At 57.2% G+C, this 13,188-nt stretch overlaps 1 protein-coding gene across 1 annotated transcript; it reads right to left on the bottom strand.

Annotated features, from left to right (window-relative positions):
* Positions 1-1,494: 1,494 nt before the first annotated feature.
* On the bottom strand, positions 1,495-12,962 carry LOC117195308. Its single transcript, XM_033399903.1, has 2 exons — positions 12,103-12,962; positions 1,495-3,895 (listed from the first exon to the last, which is right to left on the bottom strand). The coding sequence occupies exon 2, from the start codon at positions 3,886-3,888 to the stop codon at positions 2,110-2,112; it is 1,779 nt and encodes a 592-aa protein (XP_033255794.1). The 5' UTR covers positions 3,889-3,895; positions 12,103-12,962; the 3' UTR covers positions 1,495-2,109.
* Positions 12,963-13,188: the final 226 nt, after the last annotated feature.

Raw genomic sequence — 13,188 nt, forward strand, 5'->3', positions numbered from 1 at the left:
ATGGGCGTAGGCTTCTCACATTCACCGAATCGGCTTTGATGGCAAATTGTTCCGCTAAGGCCTTGACAAGGTCCTCCGCGGTTACTAGCGGGGCCAGGTCGCTGATCGCTAGCACCCTCGTCCTCGTGTCTTCGGAAAGGGCTCCTACCTCCGCTACTCCATCCAGTACCGATTCGAGGCTCTCCTTAATCCTTGTTGCGCTTTCTTTATCGCCTCTGTTCAGCTCAAGGGCAGGTTACCTTTTGCGGTACGGCGGACCTTGTTGACGCTCGTACTCAGGTCCTGAAGCTGACCGTCTTCTCTCCGGGTAACCAGGGCCAGCACCTCGCTGTAGGTTTTTCCTTTCGCCTCGACGACCACGGCGTCCGGGCGGTGTGGTTTCCTCTTAGTCTGGCTCATAACGCTGGGCGTCGCCAAGTCTTCTTGTGGCGGCAACGGGGCTTTCTTCTGCGGCCTCCTGGTTGCTTTGGCGCCTTTTGGCTGCCTTGGAGGGGGGGGGACCCGGATCCACCAGTGGCTGGCTTAGCCTACGCCACGGCTCCGTTTGCGCCGCGGCATCCTTCTTCCAGACTGTCGTTATCTGCTGCTCTTTGTCCATGCTCATGCTCTTGGTGCTCTGTGAGCATTTTGAGCACAGGACTGCGGCGTTGAGGCCTTCCTGCCTGGCGCTTCTGCCCGTTGCTGATGCTTGGCTTGCTTCATTGATGCTCGTGTGAAGCTCCTTCATTCGCACGAACATGTTTCTCGTCGCCATGTTGATGTGGCGCGTATTCTTATCCATCATTCTGCTATGGACTTCATCCAAGATATTTCCCAGCTCTTGGAGGTTTTCGAGGCAGGTTGCCTCCTGGCAGGCCTTATTTCTCTTAGGCGGCGTTTTTCTTTGCAAACTCTCTGGGCTGGCTGGGTCCCGTACCCTCTTAGGGGTCTCCCGGGCGTCCGGGTCCATGCTCTGTAACTCTGCTCCTGGAGCTGACGCAGCTGCTGGCGATCGGGCGAGCTTGCTGCCCTTCATGAAAGCCAGGTTTTCGTCCTCTTCCATTCCTTTGCTCGATGTTCCAGTTAATTCTGGGTCGATTTTAATTTGAAATTTCAAATTTCGTTTGGCGCGTAGCTCTGCTCCGGCACTCCGGCAGCCCTGTTCCGTACGAGGCTGTCCGGCAACACCGTCGAAGTTGCCACCCTGCGCTATCACCTGACTGGCAGCTCAGTGATCAGCTGCTGAGTGGGAGGCTCCCGGCGAGAACCGTAAACAGAAAAAGAAAGAAAAATTTGAGTGAGAAAATTGTTTTGGTACAAATCCACCAACAATGTGTATAGCGGAAGGCGCCAAACAAGAGTTCACCCCTCTCCCCCTCCTGCACGGAGCGCACTGGATATGCCCCTGCAACAGAACGGGTGGTCGGCGAGGGCCGATTTCATACGCAGTACGTACCGGTGCTTCAGTGACCTGCTCTTAACAGCTTTCCTTCCAGTTGCCAGGCGTGGCGCGGATTTTTTTGCCGGAAAACTTGGAGCTCGCGATAAACACAACCGCACTTGGAAAACACTCAAACGCGTGTCTCAAACTCAAACGCATGCCAGCCATGTGTGGCTGCGTGTGTGTATTGCCTGCTTCGCCGTCGGCTCTTTTCCTCGGCTGCGTGGGCGTAAGACCGATCGGCGGCTTCTCTGCCGCTTCGCTCTCTTTCATGTTGTCTCTTTTCGTCTGCGTATAGCCGTTCTCTTCCTTGCGTTGGCTGCGTGGGCGTAAGAGCGTATCTCTTTCGTGTTGGTTCTCTTCGCCTTCGTATAGCCGTGGTGTGCGTCTCTCTTCGCTGCGTGGCCGTAGTGTGCGTCTCTCTTACGTGTTGGTTCTCTTAGTTCTAATAAGTAAAAAGGCCTACTGTTTTGGGGTTTCTTAGCCTATTTCTTACTTTAATGGGTGAAAATAAGGATTCATTGTTGTTTGTCTTGGTAATACTAATAATAATAGAAGTAATAAAATCGGATAATAGTGATAATGAACTGAGATAATAATGAAATTAGATAACAAGCCGTCGGGGCGGTCCCTTCAGGGGATGGTGTCGTGGTCAGTGTTGTGGAGGCTTATGCCTTCACACTCCCTTCCTACTTCGGGGTGGGGCGCGGTGAAATGCGCACCAAATTTCCGCTGATGCATACGCGGAAGCGTTGGCCGTCGTGGTGTTCTAGGCTGCGGATCCGGCTGCGCCCGTGACGCGCCGCGTTTGCCTGAGCGCTGGCGCCTTCCAGCAGGCTTTGCGGGATGCGGCGGTCAGGCGTGCTTACCCGCCAGGCGACTGGGGCGATTGGCCATTCCTGCTCCTCCTGCAGCGCGTTTAGCTCGAGCATCTCCTCGAACGCTGTGAGCAGTCCGCCCGCCTCTGCCTCTTCCAAGCCCAATGACAGGTCGCTGTCCTCCTTTGGTTGGCTCGGGTTTCCTGGTTCGGCCTCTCGGGCCGTGCAGCTCGTCGGTTCCGGGTTCGGGTCGTTGTGGTCGGTGGGAACTGGCGATAGCCACTTCATTGGTGCGTGGTCCAGCGGCTGCCAATCGGGATTCTCCCTTCTTTCCGGGGCTGCCGCCTCCTCCTGCGCGTCCCACTCCTGCAGTCTGGCGTGCCACCCGTTGTCCCAGCTGGTGTCCGGGATCGGGCCGTTTGGGTTCTCCTGCCCTCCCAGGATCCAGGCTACCTCCTCGTCTCCGTCATCCCTGGGTATCGGGGTCACGGGTCCGTCCTCCAGGCCGAGTTCCTGGAGCAGTTGGGGTAGCTCATTGCCGGTTACGTGTCTGGGTGGCTCGTGTTCATCCTGAAGGCCGAGGTTCCGGAGCCGTCGGGGCAGCGCATCGCCCAGACTGCCGTCGCTGATCCGTAGCGGAGTGGTGTCGTCCTCTCCTAGGAGCTGTACCTCGTCGTCGCTTGTTTTTTCGTTGTCCGACGCGGGGATGATCTCCCTCTCGGGCCTGGGTGGGGTGATGGGCCGTGGATGGGCGAGCAGCAGTTGCAGGGTCCTGTCGGCGTCCTTCCAGGTGGTCCAAGGTGCCACGTCAACCGCGATGTTGGCTGGAGTGTTCTTCTGGCAGTTGGCCGGCCCATCTTCGTCCTCGCTCACGTCCGAGTATGGGCCCGTCGTGGCCCGCTCGGCCTCCAGTTGGCGGTTTAGCTCCCGGACGGAGTGCTTGACCCATGGGCGGCCACCCGCTTTTCCGAAGCGTCGGTCGAACTCTTCATCGGTGCTTGCCTGGCAGGTCGGCTCCCAGTGCTTGTCGGCCTCCATCGTCGGGCTGGTGAACCCTTCGTCGGAGCTGCTGTCGTAGTTCGGCCGTGGGGTCAGCGGGTCTCCCATGCGGTACAGGTAATAGGGCGGTGGTGGTGGGGACCGTCCTGGCTCGACGCGTCTTCGAGTCGCGCGTGGGGTCACGGCGGTGCCTGTTCCTTGGCCTGGATGCTTGCGGCGGCGTGGGCGTCTTGGTGGCTCCTGCTGGGCCCGGCCTGCTCGGACCTCCTCGTCTGAGTCCGATGGCCGCATCGCCTCCACTGTGATGATCCCAGACAGGTTGTTTCGTGACGTGTTTGGACGGACGACGTCGTTGAGCCATGCCCAGGTCATGGTTGTCGCCCGGCGGGGCGACGGTGGGCCTTCGGGGCGGGCCCGACGTCGGGATGGCCTAGGTGGCCTGGGTGGTCGTGGTACGGCTCCTGTTGATGGTCCATGCTGCGTGGTGTTGCCCGGCTCTGCTTGCGGGGTCGGGGAGTGGTGTCTTGCTTGTGGTTGGCTGGTCGTGGACCGTGGTTGCCTTGAGCTGGGCGGCGACGCACCCCTAGGATGCCCCTCCGTGCCATCCTCTGCCTCTAGAGGCTGTGCGTCGCTCGTCCTTGGGTTGTCCATGTCGGATCTGGTGGGGGGAAGAAACCTTGTTTGGTTAGAACCTGACCTGTGCCACTGATGTGCCCTGTGACCTGGGTTTCCCTGATCGGTGCGTTTTCTAGTTTCTGGCTATTTCTTACTCTAATCCCTTAAGGGGAGTTAAGCTATCTTACTGCGTGTGTACGCGGTTGGCCCTTGCGGGGCGAGGACATTACGGCAGCGCACTACCATAAGTGGCCCTCATGAACTCGCGGTTTTCCTGGTGCTGGGGTCGTCGTCATCGTTGTCTTCGTTGTCTTCGCTGGTGAGTGTGTGCTCGTTGTCGTGGTAGGCCTTGAGGTCGGCTAGTCCGGCCATTCGTCGTTGTCTTCCCGGATGCTTCTGGAGTCGTGCTATGGTGGGAAAAATAAATTTAATTACTTTGTAAGGCCCCTCATATTTGGGAGCCAGTTTGGCAGCGAAGTTGTCCGCCGCTTTGGACAGGTGATGTTGGCGTAGCATCACGAGCGTCCCGATCGTGGGTCTCCATTCGCGTCGACGTAGGTTGTAGGTCCTGCTCTGCGTCTGTGATGCCTGCTGGGTATTTTCTTGTACGATGGCGAAGATTTTCTTGAGTCGCTTGGCCTTGTTGGTTGGGGTCTCTGTCACTTCGCCTAGGCTCCAGGCAACCGAGGTTCCCGGCCGAGTACGATGAATGCTGGGCTGAAGCCTGTGGTGTCCGATGTGCTGCTGTTGATGGCTAGGCTGAGTTCGGGCAGCAGCTCGTCCCATGTCCGCTGGTCTCCATCGATGTACTGGGCGATCATGGTTTTGATCGTCCTGTTGGCTCGTTCCGTGGGGTTTTGTTGTGGCGTATCGGGCGCCGTATACTCCAATTCCATGCCTGCTAGTTTGCAGAACTTTCGGAAAGAGCGACTTGTGAATTGGGTCCCGTTGTCGCATACGAATTTCCGTGGGGTTCCGAAGCGGCTCAGGATCCGTTCCCGGAAAGCGGTCTCCAATAGTGCGGTGGTGGCCTTGCGTAGTGGGACCAACTCCACCCACTTGCTGAAGGCGTCGAAGAACACCAGCAACATAGTATTGCCGTGTTTGGATCGGGGCAATGGTCCAATGAAGTCGGCGCAGACGATGCCCAGTGGTTCTTGGGCTTGGCGGGTGTGCATCTTCCCTCCTGGTTTGGTTTGACTCACCTTGTACTGCTGGCACTTGGTGCACTGATGAATATCTCGCGATATCTCGGTGCAGTCCGGGCCAGTAGTACCTCTGGGCTATTCGTGTCGCTGTCTTCCTGATTCCGAGGTGTCCTGCTGTCGGATGGTCGTGGCACTCTTCTAGCACGCGTCGGCGGTGGTCCTTGTTGACACATAGTTTCCATTTGATAGGGTCTTCTTCGCTGGTTCTGCTGCCGGCTCGTTTGTATATTTGGTCGCTCTCGATGATAAGCTCCGGGTGTCCTTCCGGCTGTTCCTGGATCCGCTTGCGGAGTCTCTGCAGCCAGGGGCAGGGGCAAGGGTCCCGGTCTTCGTCCGCTCGCTACTGGCTACTGGGTTTCTACTGGCTGTCGCGAGAGGGCGTCAGCCACAACGTTCTGGCTTCCTCGGCGGTAGTGGATGTCAAACCGATATTGCTGGAGCTCCAAGGCCCAGCGGGCGATGCGTCCCGTTGGATTATCGATGGAGTTCAACCACTTCAAGGCGAGGTGATCCGTGATTACCTCGAAGTGGTATCCTTCCAGAAAGCATCGGAGCTTCCGGATTGCCCAGACTATGGCAAGGCACTCTTTCTCGGTGGCCGAGTAGTTTTCCTCTGCCTTGAGTAGTCGACGGCTTGCGTAGGCGATGACTCTTTCTGCTCCGTCGATCTGTTGTGTCAATACTGCTCCGAGGCCATACGAACTGGCGTCCGTTTGGAGTACGAATCGCTCGGCGAAGTCACCACTAATTCTCTTCCTCTTATTAAATTATTAATCCTTACACACCTTTCTATTAATTAGTAACTGTAGTGGTATTTGTATTTTGATTGCATGCTTAGTTTCTTAGTAAGTTTAGTACTAATTTTCCTCGAATGTTAGTCTAATAGCTATCTTTCTTGCATGTTCGCGTTTGGTTCGGCTACGCACCGCGCGTCATGCGGCAGCGCCCCTCGGTCGGTTGGGCGGGAGGAGGGCTGCGTTTTGCCTGGGATCCGCGCGTAACAGCCTTCTGCTGGTGTCACACGGGCCACTTGACGGTGCAGTAACTGCATCGCCTCTTGAAAGATGCAGTCATTGCATGTCAACGTCCAAAGAATGTAAAGTCGGGGCATGCCAGGACTGGTGCTTGCATGAGTCTTTCCTTGAGAGTCTGGAATGCCTGATGTTGTTCGTCTGTCCACTCCCACTTTTGATCCTTTTTGAGCAGGTTGGTCATGGGTTGGACCACCGTGGCGATGTTGGGGACGAAACGTCGGTACCAGGATGCCATCCCGATGCAGCGTCGCAGTTCTTTCAGTGTGGTGGGCGGTGCTAGTTTCTGGACTGCGCTGACCTTGTCTGGGTCCGTGTGGATGCCTTGTTCGCTGATGACATGGCCGAGGTAGACTAAACTCTTCCTGAAGAAACTACACTTGTTTCTGTTCAGTCGGAGGTTCGCCTCTCGCAGCCTCCTGAAAACCTCGCGAAGGTGGTCGATGTGTTCTTCTAGCGTGGCTCCGATGACGATGATATCGTCGAGATACGCGAACGCGTACGGCTCCATGGTGGGTCCGATGACGCTGTCCAACGCTCGCTGGAACGTCGCTGGGGCTGAGTGCAGGCCGAAAGGCATGACCTTCCACTGGAAGAGTCCTCTGCCGGGGACGGTAAATGCTGTTGCCTCTCTGCTGCCCTCGGCCACCGGGATCTGCCAGTATCCGTTTTTGAGGTCCAGCGTGGAGATGTAGCGAGCGTGGCGAAGTCTCTCGAGAATGTGGTTAATCCGTGGCAGCGGATATGCGTCCGCACCGAGCGGGCATTTAGTTGGCGATAATCCACGCACATTCGCATTTCTCCGGTCTTCTTTCCTACCAAGACGATTGGGGCGCTGTGGGGACTGTGGGATGGCTCGATCCTTCCGTCCCGTAGCAGCTCGTCCACCTGCGCGTTGATGATCTTCTGCATGGCCGGGTTCTTCGGGAAATAGCGCTGCTTCACGGGCCTGTCGTCTCGCATTGTTATCGTGTGTTCAGCGATGTGGGGGACTCCAGCTAGTCCGTCGAATTTCGCCAGTTCTTCTTCCAGAAACTTGCCTGCCCACGGCGTGGGGGGTGGTTCGAGGTCTGGGTCTTGCTGCCACGGCGATAGGTCCTCCAGTTCCAGAGCGGTAATGGCGGCCAAGATCGCGTTCTCGTAGTCATCCGAGTCGGCTGGGTGAAACGGGTTTCGTTCCCGGGCTATTTCGGCGTCGGCTAATGGCTCCAGTTGGTAGTCCGTCGTCGAGGTCTCTCTGATTTCGTCCTGTGGTGTCGGGGTTCGTGGCTGGCGTGATGTCTGTCGTGCTGGGTTACTCCGTGGTGACTCCCGGTTCGATGAGCTGGCCCTGGAGTGGTCCCGCGGGGCCGCAGCTATCTTTGCTGGAGTATTCTGGTGATTCCTGGGTCCTGTTGCTGACTCCCGGTTCGATGAGCTGGCCCTGGGTTGGTCCAGCGGCGCCGAAGCTATCTCTGCCGAAGTTTTCTGCTTTCTGCTGTGTCCTGTTGGTGACTCCTGGTTCGACGAGCTGGCCCTGGATTGATCCAGTGAAGCCGGAGCTGTCTCTGCCCAAGTCCCTTGCTTCCTGCTGTGTCCTGTTGGTGACTCCTGGTTCGACGAGCTGGCCCTGGATTGATCCAGTGGAGCCACAGCTGTCTCTGCCCAAGTCCCTTGCTTCCTGCTGTGTCCTGTTGGTGACTCCTGGTTCGACGAGCTGGCCCTGGATTGATCCAGTGGAGCCGGAGCTGTCTCTGCCCAAGTCCCTTGCTTCCTGCTGTGTCCTGTTGGTGACTCCTGGTTCGACGAGCTGGCCCTGGATTGATCCAGTGGAGCCGTAGCTGTCTCTGCCCAAGTCCCTTGCTTCCTGCTGTGTCCTGTTGGTAACTCCTGGTTCGACGAGCTGGCCCTGGATTGATCCAGTGGAGCCGTAGCTGTCTCTGCCCAAGTCCTTTGCTTCCTGCTGTGTCCTGTTGGTGTCGGGGTTCGTGCTGGGGAACTGGCCATGGTTGGTTCCATCGGTGTCGCAGTTCTTTCCGTCGTAGCTTTCTTCGTGTCCTGTTGTGGTGGCGTAGTCCTGGGGTTGTTGCTTGATCTTGTCTGGTAGGGCTTTGTTGTCACTGCGGTTGGATGGTTCGTGGTTGGCTGTGGGGTGTTAGTCTGCGGCTGGTCTCGGATGGCAGTGGAGTCCGCAAACGTGACAGACCGTGGGCGTGGCTGGGCGGTGCATGATGGTATCGTCCCGGCGGGTTTCTGCTGCAACTTCAGCTGTAGATATGCCCGTCCGCAGTGGATCCTTGCGCGGATGCCACAGAGGAAGTCGAGTCCCAAGATGAAGTCGTGTAATACCGTGGGGAGTATAAGAAGAGATACCTGTGTTTATGGCTGATCCAGGCGCACTGTGACTGCTATCGCTTGGTTGATCTCCTTCCTGGTTCCATCTGCCAGGCGGATCCTGGTCCTCACCTCTCGCCTGTTCTCGGTCGTCCCTATCTCCTTCGCCAGCCGCTCACTGATGAAGGATCGTGTGGCTCCAGTGTCGAGGGTGGCCGCAAATGCTCTCCCATTGATGTCCACCAGGGCAGCGATCCTTCCTCCGGTCATGCTTAATGGGTGGGTTTCTCCTGTTCCTGGGTGCGCGCCTCCGTCCATGTCCCAGTTGGGCGGAGACCCGACCCGTTTCCCGACGCTGGTTTCCGGCAGCAGTTGATGGTCCGGACCCCTCGGTGGCCACATTCCCAACAGAACAGCTTCTGTCGGTTTGTGCACGCACCACTGAAATGGCCGTTTTCCCCGCAGTTCCGGCAGGCTAGTTGTACATCAATCGCCTGCTCTTGCTCCTGGCCGATTCCTCGGTTGGCGATCTCGGTTTTCCCGGGTGTCTCGTGTGTGTTGCCTCGTTGTAGGTTGGTTCCATTGCCGGTATCGGCGGCACGGGGTCGATGGTTCTGCGTGGTCCCGATTCTGCGGAGTGCGTCTCGGTCCCGCGCGGTTTCGTAGGCCGAGACGAGCTGGGTCAATTCTGTGAGTGATCGGAAATCTTGTCTGCGCGTGTACACTTGATACTCCGGACGGAGATTTTCGTAGATCCGCTCGAGTTCCTGTTCCCGAGTATACTGGGCTCGTTGCATCATCAGACGCAACTCGATAAGGTAATCCCGGAAGGATTCCTTGGGCTTCTGTTCCCGACTTCGTATGGTGTCTTCCAGCCGCTGGAAGTATCTGGGGGCAGGAAGAATTCTAGGAATTCTTTCCGAAAGTCTGTCCAATTCTGTCCCTGCATCGGAAAAGTTCGGAACCATCCTTCGGCCTTACCTGTAAGGAGACCGGAGATGGCTCGCGGCAACTGCTCTGGGCTCCCGCCGTATGATTCCACTCGCTCCTCGAGCCTTTCGATGAACGCTAGTGGGTCCTCGTGGCCGTCGAAAATAAATCCCCATTTCCGGAGTTTGTCCGCTAGTAACGAGTACGAGATTTCACCCCCTCCGGGGCGTGAGACCCGATGTCCCTGAGGAAGACGTGGCTGTTCTCCTTACGTGATTGTCTGGTGGCTAGGCGTGGCCAGGGGTCCAGCGGTAGTGGGTACTGGCGCGTGGTTCTTGCTGGACGTCTCTGGTCTGGTTCCTTTTAGTGGTCCTTGGGCAGCTCGTTGTGGTTACTTATCCTGGGCGGCCGGTGACTCGGTTGCTGTCTCGCGGTATCCGTGGGTGGATCCCTGGCTCGTGCTTGGCAGCTCGGTATAATCAATCGCAGTTTTGGTCCCTACTTGCTGTCTTCCACCTTCGTCCGGCTCCCTGGCATGGGTGACGTGGCTGGGCTCCGGTGGTCCCTGGGGCTCGGTATGTTCCCAAAGTGCGTAGCCAATTCGTCCAGCCTTGCCTGCACGGCTTCGGGGTGTCCAGGGCGTGCGATGAATGCGGTGATCCGGCTCCGTAGGTCCATTACAGTCCCAGTTTCTCCTAGTCCAAACTCCTTAGCTAGGCTCTGCAGCTCGTCCTTCCTGCGGGACGCTATCCAGCGGATGTTCATCCTGATCCTGTTCCACTAATCGGGGCACCGGTACGAGTCCTTATCAGCACGCTACTGGGTCTGGGACTTCTGTACTAGGATACACGGCACTGGGTGGAGAGTCCTGTTCGAAGGACACGCGGCACGGTACTGGATCGGTGATCCTATACTAGGATACACGGCACTGGGGTGGGGGGATCCTGTCGAAGGATACGTGGCGAGGTACTGGATCGGTGATCCTATACTAGGATACACGGCACTGGGGTGAGGGATCCTGTTCGAAGGACACGCGGCACGGTACTGGATCGGTGATCCTGTACTAGGATACACAGCACTGGGTTGGATGATCCTGTCGAAGGATACGTGGCGCGGTACAGGGAAAGGTTCTGTCTGACTGCTCGGTGGTAACTGTGTGACTGCTCGGTAACAACTATCTGACTGCTCGGTAACAACTGCCTGACTGCTCGGTAACAACTGTTCTGACCGGTGTTCCTGCTCCGCCTTATATTGGCCGTGGCCATGGCTTTGTGGCCGAGGGCTCCTCTGCCATGTAGCTGCTCCTCTGCGATCGCCGGCTGTCCCTCGCTGCTCCGTTGTTCTACCGCTGCTTCGCTGCTTGGCTACTCTGTCACTGCTTGGCTGCTCTGTCACTGTCTCGCTGCTCTGTCACTGCCTCGCTGCTCTGTCACTGCTGGGCTGCTCTGTCACTGTCTCGCTGCTCTGTCACTGCCTGGCTGCTCTGTCACTGTCTCGCTGCTCTGTCACTGCCTGGCTGCTCGGTACTCTCTCGCTGCTCTGTCACTGCCTCGCTGCTCTGTCGCTGCGCCTTCTCCGCTCTGCCGCTGCCACGTTGCTCTGTCGCTGCTGCTTCTCCGCTCTGCCGCTGCCACGTTGCTCTGTCGCTGCTGCTTTGCTGCTCTGCCGCTGCGCCGCTGCTGCTGCTTTGCTACTCTGTCGCTGGTGCCACTTTGTCGCCGTCGCGTGCCAGTTTTAGGCGGCGTCCGCGGCCATTTTCTCCCGACACGCGGTGCTGTGTCTTCGGCGTCTCTCCCCGTCTCTTTCTGCCTCGTAGGTGGCTGGCTGCGTGGTTTTTTTTTTCCGCGTGGTTTTCGCCGGCGCGTCTGGGACACGTGCCGGCGGCTGTTGCTTGGGGGGTATTAGAGAAACCAGCTGGCTGCTGCTTGGTTCCCTTTTCACTTTTAACTGCTTTTCACTTATTCCCTATGCTCACCGACTCTCCCCTCGTGAGTCCCTGCTCGGGCGCCATCTGTAAGGAAGTTCTCAGGCCGAGGTACAGCTTCTCAGTCTGTCCAGGGCCCGGTCCTTCCCACAGCAAAATTTGTTGTGTGAGGACCTAAGGGGAGAGCCGCTCGTGACGAAAGCGCGCCCGTGGGGTGGATCGTGGGACGGTCGGGCTTGGCCCGGCCACGAGGCGTGGGTGAAGCCGTGCTTGGGAGCTGCAGAGACGTGCGTTGGGGGTCATGTGTGGCGGGAGACGGGGTTTGGGTCAGGGATCGGAAAGGTGTGGGAGAGGGAGCCCAGCCTAGCAGATGCCGCATGATCCACGACTCACATCTGCGTCGCCGGGTCCCCGGGCGAGGGTGTAGGAGAGGGAACCCAGCTTTGCGAATGCCGCGTGAATCCACGACTCACATCCAGCATCGCCGGGTCCCCAGGGGAGAAAGGTATAGGAGAGGGAAAACCCAGCTTGGTGAATGCCGCATGATCCACGACTCACATCCACTTCGCCGGGCCTCCCGGGAAAAGGGAAGAGAGGGGGAGGGGGGTGAGTGACTCCTACGGGCGAATGTTCTGAGACAGGTGGGTTGAGGTTGGTGTCTTTATTGTTTTCGGATCATTTCCCTACTTAAAATCCCGCGCCTGCAGCGGGGAAGTAAACGCCAAAAATATCATAAACAACATGTGGGCATAGATATGTAAAGAAACTGCGGGAATGTTCTGCTTATAACTGCCTACTGCACCGATCTATCCCCCCCAGAGCTCACATACGTGAGGTGGCTCACCCTTGTTTCCCTTCTTTGGGTCCTGTTCTCCCACGGCGGGTCCTCGTCACTTCGGTGGCTTCCTTTGCACACCGCGTGGGTGCGGTCACAGCTGGTTTTATTCACCGCGTGCGGGCGAACACGGCTTATTGTGTACACGGCGCGGTCACGGCTAGTTTTTCACACGGCGCGGTCCCGGCTTACTTTTCACATCTATTTTGGTTTCCGCCGCACAACCGGTCTGGCTCAGCCCTCGGAGATCACTCCCGAGCTTGGCTCGCGCTGGACCGTGCCAGGCCTCGGCTTTTCTTTTTCGCAGCTTCTCTGCCGCTTCGCTGCTGCGCCGCCTTCGGCTGCCGGCCTCGGCTGCGTGGGTGTATGGCTGCGTGTGTGTATTGCCTGCTTCGCCGTCGGCTCTTTTCCTCGGCTGCGTGGGCGTAAGACCGATCGGCGGATTCTCTGCCGCTTCGCTCTCTTTCATGTTGTCTCTTTTCGTCTGCGTATAGCCGTTCTCTTCCTTGCGTTGGCTGCGTGGGCGTAAGAGCGTATCTCTTTCGTGTTGGTTCTCTTCGTCTTCGTATAGCCGTGGTGTGCGTCTCTCTTCGCTGCGTGGCCGTAGTGTGCGTCTCTCTTACGTGTTGGTTCTCTTAGTTCTAATAAGTAAAAAGGCCTACTGTTTTGGGGTTTCTTAGCCTATTTCTTACTTTAATGGGTGAAAATAAGGATTCATTGTTGTTTGTCTTGGTAATACTAATAATAATAGAAGTAATAAAATCGGATACTAGTGATAATGAACTGAGATAATAATGAAATTAGATAACAAGCCGTCGGGGCGGTCCCTTCAGGGGATGGTGTCGTGGGCAGTGTTGTGGAGGCTTATGCCTTCACACTATAAATAGAAATTTCACACACACACGCAAACACAGGCACACGCTAGCGCCCTAAGAACCGGTTTCGGTCAACGAAAGAAGCACCGCACAAAACAGAAAACGAAAATTTTGGCTTCGGCAAGCGACACCAGAAAAACACGTCTGCTCCTAACGACATTCAGAAACAAAGTGAGTAGATAGGGACAGAATGAATCTGTTCTCTCAGCTTTATTTTACG

This window comes from Drosophila miranda, unplaced genomic scaffold (genome assembly GCF_003369915.1).
Source record: "Drosophila miranda strain MSH22 unplaced genomic scaffold, D.miranda_PacBio2.1 Contig_AX3_pilon, whole genome shotgun sequence".
NCBI classification, from domain to species: Eukaryota; Metazoa; Arthropoda; class Insecta; order Diptera; family Drosophilidae; genus Drosophila; species Drosophila miranda.

Bases quoted from the DNA above. Each gene is read 5' to 3' on its own strand.
- LOC117195308 (XM_033399903.1), bottom strand. From the start codon at position 3,888: ATGGACAACCCAAGGACGAGCGACGCACAGCCTCTAGAGGCAGAGGAT.